Source organism: Dermochelys coriacea, chromosome 1 (genome assembly GCF_009764565.3).
Source record: "Dermochelys coriacea isolate rDerCor1 chromosome 1, rDerCor1.pri.v4, whole genome shotgun sequence".
In the NCBI taxonomy this organism is placed as follows: Eukaryota; Metazoa; Chordata; order Testudines; family Dermochelyidae; genus Dermochelys; species Dermochelys coriacea.
In genome coordinates, this window is record NC_050068.2 from 310,460,039 (window position 1) to 310,475,377 (window position 15,339).

The following is a 15,339-nucleotide window of genomic DNA, read 5'->3' on the forward strand; positions in this document are numbered from 1 at the left end:
GAGTTCTCTTTCTCTCTCTGTTTACATACATACATCTACTGAAGAGATAAGTCCTCCGTGAGGACTAACTTCATGTATTGCTTCAAATTGTAAAGTTCAGCCACTTTAAAATTATATATGCATCCAAAATATTTAAATCTCTTTACAAAAGAAAAATTATATATTTTTGTGCCTTCACATAATCCAACCAAGTGTGAACAAATTTTGCTCAAATTTCCAAAAAAAGTCCATCCTCGGCTTATACCCAACTATGAGAGATGTTGGTTAAAAGGGAAAAAATTTCAGGAAGTTGTGAGCAAGAGAAGACAAAGTCATAATGGAAGTCTGAATAATATTCTTTCTTGGTTCCTCATTAATCAATTAAGGCACCACATACTTATAAATCTTTTATCCTAATCTTGAAAAGCTGACATCTCTGGAATGCATTAATTGTTTAAAGTGCATAGATGTTGTATTTAAAACAGGAGAACATTTATTTTAAAAGCTATATACTTTCCCAATATTATTTGCTGCTTTCTTTACTACTCTGTGGTTGAGAGTTTTTTTCCCATCCTACTGTGTATTTTGTGAAGCACTTTAGGATCCTAAGTGGTTCCACAATAATAAAAATATGATTTAATCTTGCTGCACTTAAAAACATCCTCTAAGTATTTAGGATAAAGGAAAAGTCAACAAAAATGCTATTCAGATTTTTTGTGTGGCCCATCTCTAAATTGAAAAGTGATTTAAATAGTATTTAAAATGGACAGAAAGTTTTCTTCATGTACACAATGAAACAAGTAAGGAAATAAAGACACAATTAATAAAGACAATGTTAACATACTCAGAGATACAATGTTAATATACTCAAAGGTGTTGGTGCTACTGGCTGTCAATAGTCATGAAGGAGCTTCAATATAAACAAAAGAGAAACTACTCTGATTAGCAAACTACTTAGAAAGCTTTCTCCAGGTGAGAGTCTAATCCATTAAATTCTGTAACATTCATGATAACTTGGGTGATCGCTATTTACAAATCATATTTGTCCAATCTCATTGTAGAAAATACAGAACGAAATGCATTCTGCTTAAGGACATTTCTGACAACCTGTGATTTAAAATGTGTTTGCCATTCTAAAACAAATCAAAATATGTTTACCTTTGAAACAAGAAGTGAAATAATTTCTTTAACAGTTTCTTCAATCAAGTCATCTATTTTTGAATGGTATTGTTGCTGCGTTTTAAAAGACAAAGAAAACATTAGTGTGTATACGAACACAACACTTTTGTCATAAGTCATAAATGGTACAAAGCTGCTAACTCTGACAGATCAGATTCACTTAAAATTATCATTTTGAACATCAGAAGAACAAAACATTGAAAACGATCCACCCAATCAACACTTTCTTACATTTTGTGCTGAAAATTTTCCCATGTACACTGTTGAGTTAAGCAGCTAATGGGGTTATTATTTAGATGAATTGAGTTCTTATTCTTATTCAGGCGAAGGAATGTGAAGGATACTTTTTGTCTTCTCCTTTATAATTAAGGTGGCCATGTATTTTTTTTTCTAAAGGGTTGGTATAGCTGGAGAAGCAAAAGGACTAGAAAAAGATTTAATTAATACAGCATTTCATGTCCGACAACTCTCATTCATAAGTAATTTTAAATGTCCTCTAGAAATAAAATGAGCTCCCAATTGTTCATCCTAAAAGGGCCTTTTTGTCAGCTTAGTGAGCTGCAGTTTATACAAACCTTACATTACGCTCAAGCAAGGACAAAATTAAAATTTCATCAACAAAGCTGAATAGATGGTAACAAATTAATAGTCCACAGAAGGCATAATAAAACAGTCCTCATTCTTCATAGCTTTTTTTCCTGCTTTTTCACGGAAAAAGATGTTTTTAAGTAGGTGCTATTTAAAATAAATCTGAAAGACTTTTATGCTTTCTTTGGATAATACTATAGAGTTCCATCCTGAAATTAACAGGAGCTAGAACTCCTATTCTGCTGTGAAGGGACATCAATTTAAATAGTAATTCTTCCTTTAAAAACATTTATCTGACAGCAAAGATTGTCCTCAATAGCCTCTTCACAGAAAATGTGACTTGTAAAGACTAACCCCATCTTGATAATTCAAGGCTACTTGGAACAGCTAATAACATAATGCTTGTAGTAAAAGTACTGAGGTCAACATAAATATTAGCCTAGCTTAGCAGCTGCCAAATGAATAGTTTTCTAAGATGTAAGTTTTTGAAGGCCATTTTTCTTCTGTCTCAAAGTTTCCATACAAATCAAAACATTAAATTGGATCTGCTTAATATGCTCAGGAAATGATTTTCCAAACAATAAATACTTACAGTATCTGCATTCAAATTAAAGTAGCATAGGGGTATGTTATGTAACTTCTCAGTGCCCCAAGTATTTTTTTATTGCATGTTGAATCAATATTTTTTTAAAAATTCTCCCTTTAAAAATGCAAATAATTGAATATATACCTCATGCAGATCTCAATGCACATCTCATTCACTCTGAGGAGTGAATGAACCTAATGCAAATACACAGAGAAACTTTCTGTGGCTGTAGTATGGACAAGTTGCTGGCAATTTGCCCTACATCCAAGGGGGAAATTATTAATTTTTTGAACAGCATAAAATTTTGTTGACACTTTAAGGGCCCAATTCAGCCAGAACAATCAGTGTCTTTTGTTGTTATGCAATCCCAGCAGACAGTGGATCCTGCCTCTCCAGCAGAAGTATCCAAAAATTGATTTCTCACAGCTGTTACCCCATATCTCCTCAACTTTAGTGCCACAGTTGACAGTAGCAGAGTTACCCAAAAGTTCATGTAAATTACCTCCACTTCTAATGCCCCAAATCCTTATATTTTCATTTCCCTCCATTCTCCTGTCCCACCGCCACCCTGATCACCTATGATTTTGCAGGAATTGGGAGTTAATCTATTGCAGGCTAAAGTAACTCTTATAGGAATAAGTTGAGAGAAGGGGGTTCAGGCAACCCCAAGTGTTCAAAAATCATGATACAAGGTTTTCAGAGAATGAGATATTTTTTAATATAAAATTGGGATTATTTTATTTGCTTCCTGGTTTGGAACTTTTAAGGTTAATGTTTTCAAGTTTTTCTCTGCAATCATGAGGGCTATATTTTTTTTTTTAAGCTGAGGTTCTCATGTAATCATTTGAAGCTGGAGCTTCAAGAGAAACATCAAACACTATAAACTTGTAATAAAACTGTGAGTGTTGGCAATGCTGCATGCATGATCCTTGCCCAACAGTCCAGTTTCTGAAATTATCTAGAAGAGATGTTTATGGCAACATTTGGCCTCCACCTCTCTAAATTCGCTCTAGTGAGACCAATGGATAGTATAAATGATTCTCTCTGAATGGATGAAGGAATTGAAAGTCAGAAAAATAACACACGTTTAGTCATTTTAAAATTCTTCCTTGGCTGATGTATTGTTCATTTAGGTGCTGAGAGGGTAGACAAAGCAATTTACAGAACTGAACTAATTTGAGCACTTGGGGAGTGATAGCTCAGTGGTTTGAGCATTAGCCTGCTAAACCCAGGATTGTGAATTCAGTCCTTGAGGGGGCCATTTAGGGATCTGGGGCCAAAAAAAGGGGTGGGGTTGGTCCTGTTTTGAGCAGGGGGTTGGACTAGATGACCTCCTGAGGTCCCTTCCAACCCTGATATTCTATGATTCTATGAAGAAAATCTCCTAGCATCATTCCTGAAATCCCTGAAGGAGACATTGCAGAATGTGGCATCCCTTCCCCAATGGCTCTGGGATATTTTCTTCTCAAAAAATGCGATCAGCTGCAGCCAAAGGAGGTCCATAGAGTGTCAATGGGGAGACTATTTTCAGCAGTGGTGAATTTACCATGAGCTAAGAACATATAAGATTTCCCTTTCTGGACCAGACCACTGGTCCTTCAGGTGTGGTTGATTCTGACAGCGATGATAATCTCATGCTGGGGAGGAAGACAAAAATACTAGGGCTGTCAAGTGATAAAAAAATTGTGATTAATTGCTCAATTAAAAAACTTAATCACAGTTAATAGGGCAATTAATCACACTGTTAAACAATAATAGAATACCATTTACTGAAATATTTTTGGATGTTTTCTACATTTTCAAATATATTGATTTCAATTACACCACAGAATACAAAGTGCTCACTTTATATTTATTTTTTATTACAATATTTGCACTGTAAAAAATAAAACAGTATTTTTCAATTCACCTAATACAAGTCCTGTAGTGCAAACTCTTTATCATAACAGTTGAACTTACAAATATAGAATTATGTACAAAAAATAACTGCATTCAAAAATAAAACAATGTAAAATTTTAGAGCCTACAAGTGCACTCAGTCCTACTTCTTGTCCAGCCAATCGCTCAGACAAACAAGTTTGATTACAATTTGCAGGAGATAATGCTGCATGCTTCTTGTTTACAATGTCACCTGAAAGGGAGAACAGGCGTTCACATGGCATTGTTGTAGCCAGTGTTGCAAGATATTTATGTGCCAGATGTGCTAAAGATTCATATGTCCCTTCATGCTTCAACCACCATTCCACAGGACATGGGTAGATGCTGATGACAGGTTCTGCTCGATAACCATCCAAAGCATCCAATGCATATTCATTTTCATCATCTGAGTCAGATGCCACCAGCAAAAGGTTGATTTTCTTTTTTGGTGGTTCAGATTTTGTAGTTTCTGCACCAGAAAAGAACTTTTAAGAGTTCTGAAAGCATGCACCATACCTTGTCCTTCTCAGATTCTGGATAGAACTTCCGATTCTTAAATCCTGGGTCGAGTGCTATAACTATTTTTAGAAATCTCACAATGGTACCTTCTTTGCATTTTGTCAGATCTGCTGTGAAAGTGTTCTTAAAACGAAGAACATGTGCTGAGTCATCATCTGAAACTGCTATAACATGAACTATATGGCAGAATGCAGATAAAACATAACAGGAGACGTACAATTCTCCCCCAGGGAGTTCAGTCACAAATTTAATTAACAATTTTTTTAATGAGCATCATCAGCATGGAAACATGTCCTCTGGAATGGTGGTCGAAGCATGAAGTGGCATACTTATGTTTAGCATATCTGGCAGGTAAATCCTTGCAACACTGGCTACAACAGTGCTGTGCAGATGCCAGTTCTCACTTTCAGGTGACATTGTAAATAAGAAGCGGGCAGAATTATCTCCTGTAAATGTAAACAAACTTGTTTGTCTTAGCAGTTGGCTGAACAAGAAGTAGGTCTGAGTGGACTTGTAGATTCTAAAGTTTTACACTGTTTTGTTTTTGAGTGGAGTTAGGTAACAAAAAAAATCTACATTTGTAAGTTACAGTTTCATGATAAAGAGATTGCACTACAGTATTTGTATGAAGTGAATTGAAAAATACTTTTTTTTGTTTATCATGTCTACAGTGCAAATATTGGTAATAAAAATAATAATATAAAGTGAGCACTGTAAACTTATTCTGGGTTGTAACAGAAATCAATATATTTGAAAATGTAGAAAAACATCCCAAAATATTTAATAAATTTCAATTGGTATTCTACTGTTTAACAGTATCATTAATCGTGATTATTTTTTTAAATCACGATTAATTTTTTTTAGTTAATCATATGAGTTAACTGTGATTAATTGACAGCCCTAAAATATACTCATACTGCACTTGGCCACCTGTGGATTATTGCATTCGGAAAAGAGAGGAATTCTTTCCCAATTCCTGTGATGATGAGTTTACATTTTGAAGCTATACCTGACCACATCTTGTTCAATATTATATTATCCTCTGTATTATTTTCTGTTCCATTTAGGTGCACCCAAGTATCCTATTTGGTTTTTATTAAAATGCTGAAGCACATTGGACTAATATTTTTATTGTTATCACTGGTGAATCCCAAGTCTTTTTCCTTGGAGGTTCTTGGAAATCAATATCCCACCACTTTATGAATTTAAACTACTATTGCCAGTGTGTATTTATATTACTTTTCCTCTGGTCTTTTACTGCCAAGCCACGTGAAGTGTTTTAATCCTTCTCGAGTTAATCAGAATCCTTTTTGGATTGTATTAATCAAAATTACTGTGGAGTCATTGACAAAGTTCACCAACTTGCTGCCCACCATTAATAAATATATTAAGCAGCATTAGTCTCAATACACTCCACTATTCAGTTTTCCCAGTTCAAGGAAGAGTTGAAGAAGAATGTCTGCCTTCGGTCCTTTACAAGAATGACAGGGTAATGAGAAAAGGAGTACCTGTGGCACCTTAGAGACTAACAAATTTAGTTGAGCATCAGCTTTCATGAGCTACAACTCACTTCATCGGATGCATTCAGTGGAAAATACAGTGGGGAGATTTATATACACAGCGAACACGGAACAATGGGTGTTACCATACACACTGTAACGAGAGTGATCAGGTAAGGTGAGCTATTACCAGCAGGAGGGGGGGGGAAACCTTTTGTAGTGATAATCAAGGTGGGCCATTTCCAGCAGTTGACAAGAAAGTCTGAGGAACAGCCGGGGGAGGAGGAGGGAATAAACATGGGGAAATAGTTTTACTTTGTGTAATGACCCATCCACTCCCAGTCTTTATTCAAGCCTAAGTTAATTGTATCCAGTTTGCAAATTAATTCCAATTCAGCAGTCTCTCGTTGGAGTCTGTTTTTGAAGTTTTTTTGTTGAAGAATTTCCACTTTTAGGTCTGTAATCAAGTGATCAAAGAGATTGAAGTGTTCTCCAACTGGTTTTTGAATGTTATAATTCTTGACGGCTGATTTGTGTCCATTTACTTTTTTACGTAGAGACTGCCCAGTTTGGCCAATGTACAAGGCAGAGGGGCACTGCTGGCACATGATGGCATAGATCATATTGGTAGATGTGCAGGTGAACGAGCCCCTGACAGTGTGGCTGATGTGATTAGGCCCTATGAAGGAAGTCTCATGCTTTCAGAGTAAGAACCTGAGATAGTTCCCTATGCTGATGCTGAGAGGGAATGATGAAGGGAGACTGGAGCTCTAGAGATTGCAGTGCCACATGGGAGCGCTACAAGAAGGTTTCTGAAGAGCCCTTTGGCAAGGACTGAAGCTCTGATGGCTTTGAGATTATTTGGCTGGCAATGCAGGAGGCCCTCTTTAAGTGTTCCTGCCCTGGGAAGGGAAGTAGAATGGAATGGATTGAGAGAGTGGGGCTGTTTACCTTCTGTGTAAAAGGCCTTCATGGAAGTGCTGTCTGCCCTGAGGAGGAAGTGGGAGGCCTATTCTCAGGACATTGCCTGAAAAACAAGTAGGGGTAGAGGTGGACTCACTACTATGGGCTGAGGTGAAGCAGTGCTGGCGTCTCTGGGGTTGGCTCTGATGCTATTGGTCTTGTGCTGACATTCTCTTCTGCCTCCCCTGAGAAGTGAAGGAAATTCCAAAGCTGTCCGACTCAGTCAGTCTTGAAAGGGAGCAAGAATCATAGAATATTAGGGTTGGAAGAGACCTTGGGAGGTCATCTAGTCCAATCCCCTGCTCAAAGTAGGACCAACCCCAACTAAATCATCCCAGTCAGGGCTTTGACAAGCCGAGCCTTAAAAACCTCTAAGGATGGAGATTCCACCACCTCCCTAGGTAACCCATTCCAGTGCTTCACCACCCTACTAGTGAAATAGTGTTTCCTAATATCCAATCTAGACCGCCCACACTGCAACTTGAGACCATTGCTTCTTGTTCTGTCATCTGCCACTGAGAACAGCCTAGCTCCATCCTCTTTGGAACCCACCTTCAGGTAGTTGAAGGCTGCTATCAAATCCCCCCTCACTCTTCTCTTCTGCAGACTAAATAAGCCCAGTTCCCTCAGCCTCTCCTCGTAAATCCTGTACCCCAGCCCCCAATCATTTTCGTTGCCCTCCGCTGGACTCTCTCTAATTTGTCCACATCCCTTCTGTAGTGGGGGGACCAAAACAGGACACAATACTCCAAGTGTGGCTTCAGCAGTGCCAAATAGAGGGGAATAATCACTTCCCTCGACCTGCTCCTACTAATACAGCCCAATATGCCGTTGGCCATCTTTGCAACAAGGGCACACTGCTGACTCATATCCAGCTTCTTGTCCACTATAATCTCCAGGTCCTTTTCTGCAGAACTGCTGCTTAGCCAGTCGGTCCCCTGGCTGTAGCAGTGCCTGGGAGTCTTCCTTCCTAAGTGCACGACTCTGCACTTGTCTTTGTTGAACCTCATCAGATTTCTTTTTGCCCAATTCTCCAATTTGTCTAGGTCACTCTGGACACTATCCCTACCCTCCAGTGTATCTACCTCTCCCCCCAGCTTAGTGTCACCTGCGAATTGCTGAGGGTGCAATTCATCCCATCATCCAGATCATTAATGAAAATGTTGAACAAAACTGGCCCCGGGAGTGACCCCTGGGGCACTTCGCTTGATACCAGCTGCCAAGAGAGACATAACAACTGTGGCACCAAGAACAAGTCACAGTATCACTGCACAGCCATGCTCAGAGTACTGCCTGCCCATTCTTGTGTGTTCTGCTCCAGGAGGATCTGAAGGCATCTGCCTGTAGCAGGGCAGAAGATAAACAGAAGAAATTTCTGGAACCAGCCTGAAGAGAGATTTCAGCTGGATGGGGTGAGAAGAAATTTGGTGTCTGTGACTGATCACTGCCTAGCAAGTTCAAATAGCAGAGGAAGTCCCTCCAACCCATGTTGCTGAATGAGCAGGAACAGTAATAGGTAGTTTATAACAAACATTGAATATAGACAATTCACAAAGAACAAGCAGTTTCTAAAATGAAAGGCACTTACCCACTGACCAGCAAACTGGATCAAATCATGGAAAATCAAAGTAGAAAAAGCAGATAACAGGGGGAAGAACAGGAAAATGATGAACATTTCATTAAAATGAAAAATTAATTATGGCTAAAATGCTAACTTAAATAGATGAGCTAAGGAAATGAGGAGCACACCCACCAAGACAACAGAAAAGGGCAATCAACAGAAATGATATGGCTGAATAAAATAAAAAAAAAAACTGCCTGTAACAATGGTGTGATATATATATATATATATATATATATATATATATATATATATATTTCTGCACAAGGCAGGAATAATTGTTGGTGTCAAATTCTGACAATTGGTTTCCCTCCCCCACGAAAACCCAAACAAACAAAATTACACCCCCACTCCCACCCATGTACATCAACAGTACAAAAGTATTAAATGTGCATCAGTATTCTGGATGGCCTAGAGACCACTATTGCCCCCTCACCACTGCACAGATTATTCCGGACAAGAGTGGGAGTATTCTATGTACAAAGGGATGGAGGAGTAGTCATGTATGTATGTACATCCACTCAAAAAGCATGGGCCATTGCCCCATCATAGACTCTCTCTCTACAGCCCCATTTGTACAGCACCCAAACAATGGCCTCTACACAGGTTCTGGAAGATCAAAAGTTAAAGGTTAACAATTGTACTCAATGATTCTCTCCTCTAGTTAAATTTTTTCTCGAGCACATGTAGGTGCAAATGCCAGCCAGAGCATTAAAAGAACCAATTAAATATAAATCTAATCAGATGAACAGTTTACTATAAAGACTGATGCTTTGACTCAGTTGTGCTATTAAGAAGCTGTCATAAACAAGGTTGGTTCTTAGATGCAACTCAGGAGAAGGTCTGGGATGGATAGTGCAAAATCCCTCCTGGTCTCTCCCTGAACACAGAAAAATTATGGACATTCCTCTGTCCATTTGGATGGAATAATGGGAGGCAGTTTGCACCCTCAGTGATACTCAGATACTTATATAAACAAAATTAAAACTATGTGACACATTTCAGAAGACAAAATACACGAATAAAAAACAAAGCTATTTTAATCAACCTAGTAAAGACAGTCCACAGTGCTAGACACCCCTGATTAATCTAAACATACACAATTCCACCTACCTCTTGCCCACCATCCAGAATGCAGAGTTTAGCAGTTTGCTTTTTGGCATCAACTAAAACGTTAAACATCGTACACACGGAGGCAGGAATACGCAAGTCCATTGATTTGTTTGTCTTTTGCAGCTTGAGTTCAAATGCAATTCTTGTTCTATTTATTTAAACATGAATTCACAACATGAAAGTTTGTCATAATTCCAGACAACTGACATGTAAAAGCAAAAACCTCACTAAATGTTTAATTTAAAAATTAAGTCTGTGAGCACCAGATGGAAGCATGTAGGAACACAATACTACAAGCAGTAGAGTAAAATATTCATCTGTTCAGTAGAACATGACAGTAATCTCAAAATTCTGCTTTGATTTAGCTAAATAATGACTGGTAGGCAAAAACATAATACATTTAACAATATGCTTCCTAATCCATTATCTGTGAACAAGTTTCAAGCAGTAAAAGTATAAAACTCAAAGAAATATTTGGATCTTCTGCATTAAAACGTAACAGCTAATCTATCATACCACTTCTGATACATATGACTCAAAAATCCTCTTACCGCTTTAATTAAAAAAAGACAATCTTTAATAAAGAAAAAAGTGAGTTAAATTATTTCCTTTCATATTAAAACAAAGATAGATACACAAAGATCTGGCTCTCGTCTCGTGCTGGTGTAAATGCTGAGCAAAATCACTGCAGTCAGTAGAGTTACATCAGAGAAAATTTACTGTGAGATCAGAATCAGGCCTATTTTATAGAAATGTAAAACATCTACACTACTAGAGAAATATAATTCTTATAATCATTACAACAGTTTGTATAAATCAGCCTAAAAGTTTCAATTCATCTCTCCCCAAAAAACTTTCCTCATATAATTCTCCATTTGATTTGAGAGAGTGACAAGATTTCTCATGTATCAGCTGCAATGTTATTGCCGTTTGGGGACCATTTAAAATGTTTTGCACATGGAAACTCATGCTGAGGTGAAACTTTACATAGCTGAATTAGAATGTGCCCTATGGTGGGCACATAGAGGGCTACTGAATAATGTTCCTACCCCACTGGAGATGAATTTACCGAAGGACAGCAATTTTCATGTTAAAGACTTAGCCATATGCGTTGTTTCTGAAAATCTTATTAAGCCAATGCACCTGCAAGCCATCAGTCTTCCTGATTTGATAAAAAAGAAGTCTAGATCTCATAATCAGGCCTTTGACATTTTCAGATTTGCCTATTGCAAGAAGCTCTACAGTACCTGACACCGAAGCAATAAGCCAACTCAAAAGGTGTATCTGATTCATCATGTAGCAGCTTGTGTCCTAACAGAGACCACTTGTAATGACATCAGTACTTCGCTATTATTACCTGATCCAGTTATGATTTGCTATAAAAATGCTTTATTTTAAAGTTCTGAATATACTAGGCCCAACTTGCTTACAGATAGCATTCCAGATATATATTGTTGGAATAAACAGATGATGACAAATTCATTCATATGATAGTGTTTTTTGTGGGATTGTTCAGAATATGCCTCTGTTATATAATGGGCGGCCTGCCTGGGTCCATAAAAGCCTTGTGAAGCAGCTGACATTGGTCATATGACATTTGTTGGAGTCGGCAGTGAGTAAAAGTAATTTCCCTGGTATACTGACCAATGAAGAAAACACATTGACTCTTGGGTAGGAATACTGTTTTATGTAAGAGATGATTGGGAAGGACTTTTGATAGAGCTTTACCACAAACAGAAGAAAGAGTGGACCTTCAGTTCCATACTATGATCTGTTCTTCTTTTTATAAAAATAATAACTGCATGCTTGAAATCACTTGGAATGGTCTTAGGTTTCCAAGTAGAAATGTAATAGTTGAAGATTGTGGATATTGTTCTGCCACCATGATGAAGCAGCACAGAGGATAAGCCTTCATATTTTGATAAGTGGTAAATTTGAGGTGATAAGCAGCTTTGCTAATTTTCTCCAATGACACTAGAGCTTGAAGTATTTTCTACCCATAGTAGCTTATTAGGCATTCTGTAAGTTCCATGCTCTTTAACCAGCAAGCTACAATTTCACATTGGCAGTCAATAATCTTGAACCACCTGTACTTCATGGTGGAACATGTTTTCAGGACCACAAATGTAATTCATTTATTTATAGTGTCAAAAGATTTCTCTTCTACCAAGAATTTTTGATTGCAAATCTTCTAAGAGTTGATTTTTAGTTAGATACGGAAGGAGTGATAAGTGAAACAATTTGCTTTTAGGCCACTTATCTCAGGTTCTTTCTTGTCAAACAAGACTAGACATATGGTTTTAAATCTTCCTATCACTTTGAAGGCAGTAACACAGACTTAAAAATTGGCCATAAAAAAGGTTTCTTTTCAAATGTGGGTTTTCAAGGGGCAGCCACAAAATTTGCATCTGGGCTCATTTCACATGTGAACCCCCATATTTCTTTCTGAAAAATCAGCAGCTGAACACAAAAATAGGTACCTGAGCTAGTGATTGTTCGTTTGCCAGCATTGATAAGTCATGAATAACCTGTAATGTTCAGTAAAAATCCATGTGACAAACTTTCATCCCAGTGATCGGTTTACATTAATTTATGTTTACATGTTCAAACCTACCTTTGAAAGGAATAGGGCCAGAAACTCACTTTAAAAAACAGAACACCCATCTTATAATAGCTTTATGCTTCCGAATCAAAAGTAGGAGATGGGATCTGTGGTCTTTGCAGGCTCCCAAAACAGCCCTATTGTTTATTATTTGTTTTATCATAACGCTTAGAGTCCCACTCATAGATCAGGACCCCATTGTGCTCAGCGCTGTAAAAAAAAACTCCACAGAACAAAAAGCCTGGCCCTGGCCCGAATACCTTACAATCTAAGTATAAAACAAGAGACACCAGATGGATACAGACAGACAGATGGGGTTTGGGGTGGGTACAATGAACCAATGAGGCAATTTGGTCAGTGTGATAGACAGCGGTCTCAGCACATCATTGTCAAACTTTCTGTAGGGATCATGGAAAAGGAGGGTTTTAAAGGAGGCTAATGAGGTGGCTTTGTGGGGAACGCCTCCCAAGCATGACAGGTAATATGGGAGAAAGCATAAGGGTACTTGTATGAAAATCAAAGAAGCGGGCGACAGAGGCTGGTATCATGGACCGAATGGAGGTGGGATTTAACATCTCAATAGGGAATGACAGACAATAGGTAAGGTGGGGACAGGATATTGAGGACCTTAAAAGTGAAGGCAAGCAGCTTATGTTTGATGCGATAGAGAAGAGGGAGTCAGTGAGTGATGCAAAGAAAAGAATGACATGGTCAAAGCGATGGGCTAGGATCTTTGCAGCAGGATTCTACATGGATACCACACATCTAGATGTTCTCATTAACATTTCCTCAATGTTCATGTCCAAATGTGTTACAACTTTTAACAGACAATTTCAAAATATAACTGTACCTTTTGACACAGGCTTCTATCATATCACTGGCCATAAGTTTAAGTCTTTGCTCTAAATGATGGGCAAATTCTGGTTCTGGCCAGTGCAGATCGAAAACAAACATCTGCAGTGCATCAAGTTTCCAGAAAAGATCTTCTGATGTAGCTGAACCATTGCTATTAAGAAAAACAGAAGATAAATTTATAGGATATATGAAAAAAACACACTGAATAACTTGCAGAAGTAGAGTCCAGCCCTCTTTCCAGTTCACTTCTCACACGCAGCTCCCACAACACAGTTGAGTGTTGTTCCAAGAGTATTAGAGTGGTTGTGAAAGTCCTGTCCTTTTGATTTAATATAACTTCCCTTGGGGGTGAAACAAGTACATGAGTTCAACCCTTGTATCATGGAGGTGGGAGAGGGAAGTGAAGCAACCCAAATTCAAGAGAAGAGAGGAAAAATATGGGCAGAAGGAGTTTTATTTAAGAAACAACTTTTTAACGACAGTGAACACTTTGCACATATTTGCTTGCTCTCACACCATGGGTGGGTAGACCTCCCATAGTAATGAAGAAGTGTAGTGTAGTAGAAGAGCCACACACAAACAGATACTCTCTTGACACATGTAGATTAACTCTGATTGAGGGAAGTAGTACAGAAGATCTCCAAAGCAAGGAAAAACAGAACTCACATTAATATCAATAAACTTAACAAGAGCAGAACAAAAGAAGAAAATGTCTCTACATCATTTGCGGTTGCCACAATTTTAAAACTCTCCCTCCTGACCAACTCATAGGTTTTAATATATACATCTGCTCATCATTAATTACAGTGATACAATTACAATATTCAGCTGGAATGAACTCCTCCAAGTGTGCTAATAATGTGCCTATACTCCGAAGCCTGAACTGCTGTACTGAGAGTCCTAATGCTATCCATATTAACATTCCAAGTAACAGATTTCAACATACTTCAGGAGCAAAAGTGACAAAAATTTAGAAAAAAGAAGAAAATGTCTCTACATCATTTGCGGTTGCCACAATTTTAAAACTCTCCCTCCTGACCAACTCATAGGTTTTAATATATACATCTGCTCATCATTAATTACAGTGATACAATTACAATATTCAGCTGGAATGAACTCCTCCAAGTGTGCTAATAATGTGCCTATACTCCGAAGCCTGAACTGTTGTACTGAGAGTCCTAATGCTATCCATATTAACATTCCAAGTAACAGATTTCAACATACTTCAGGAGCAAAAGTGACAAAAATTTAGTATAGCAGCCTTGACTCAGCATTTTAATTTATAAGTATTGCCACTTTCCTTCCTATATTCTCATAACAAAAGGCCATAATCATGAAGGGGTTGCATGCCTTCAACTCCCACTGAATGAGTCAATGGGAGTTGAGTGCGCTCAGGACTGAGCGGGATCAGGGCCAAAAAAATTAGAGATGGAAAAGGCCTAAATTATCTCCCTAATAATGTTGGATTGATACCTACAATAATTTGTTAGTGGCTCTGTCTTCTCCAATTTTAAATGACCCAAGTATTGATGCTTCCCCACATTCCTTACACTGATAGTCCACAGTCTAGTAGATTTCACCATTAGGGAGACTCATGATATTCTGCCTACATGTTCCTGTTTAATAATATCCAATAACTCTTAGTTATACCTCCCTGTTACACCCTTGAAATAGAACAACCAGACCTCAAGAGACAGAAGATCTATTGGGCTGACTAGGTTCCATCCTCATCCTCATCTTGTGTGTATATGTTGCCTGTTTAGATTGCAAGCATTTTGAGGCAAAGACCCTTCCTTTGTACTGAACATAAATCCGTTATTTACACAGTGGCAACAGTTTTTTAATATAAGAAAAACAAGAGTCCACCGTCCTGCTAGGGTAGGATTCTTCCTTACAGAGGAATGAAATAACTCTACAT

The 15,339-nt window shown here is 37.9% G+C and overlaps 1 protein-coding gene across 26 annotated transcripts in view; it reads right to left on the bottom strand.

Annotated features, from left to right (window-relative positions):
* Positions 1 to 15,339, bottom strand: part of CADPS2 (calcium dependent secretion activator 2) — a 592,957-nt gene that overhangs the window by 48,994 nt on the left and 528,624 nt on the right. For 15 of the 26 annotated variants that reach the window (XM_038405345.2, XM_038405244.2, XM_038405304.2 and 12 more), the window contains 3 exons: positions 13,417 to 13,572; positions 9,965 to 10,112; positions 1,138 to 1,212 (listed from right to left, as the gene is read on the bottom strand). In XM_038405345.2, coding sequence (XP_038261273.1) covers positions 1,138 to 1,212; positions 9,965 to 10,112; positions 13,417 to 13,572 — 379 coding nt within the window. Of the gene's footprint in view, positions 1 to 1,137; positions 1,213 to 8,818; positions 8,834 to 9,964; positions 10,113 to 13,416; positions 13,573 to 15,339 lie in introns of all 26 variants that reach the window. The other 11 variants (XM_038405323.2, XM_043495775.1, XM_043495750.1 and 8 more) reach the window with 1 other exon arrangement.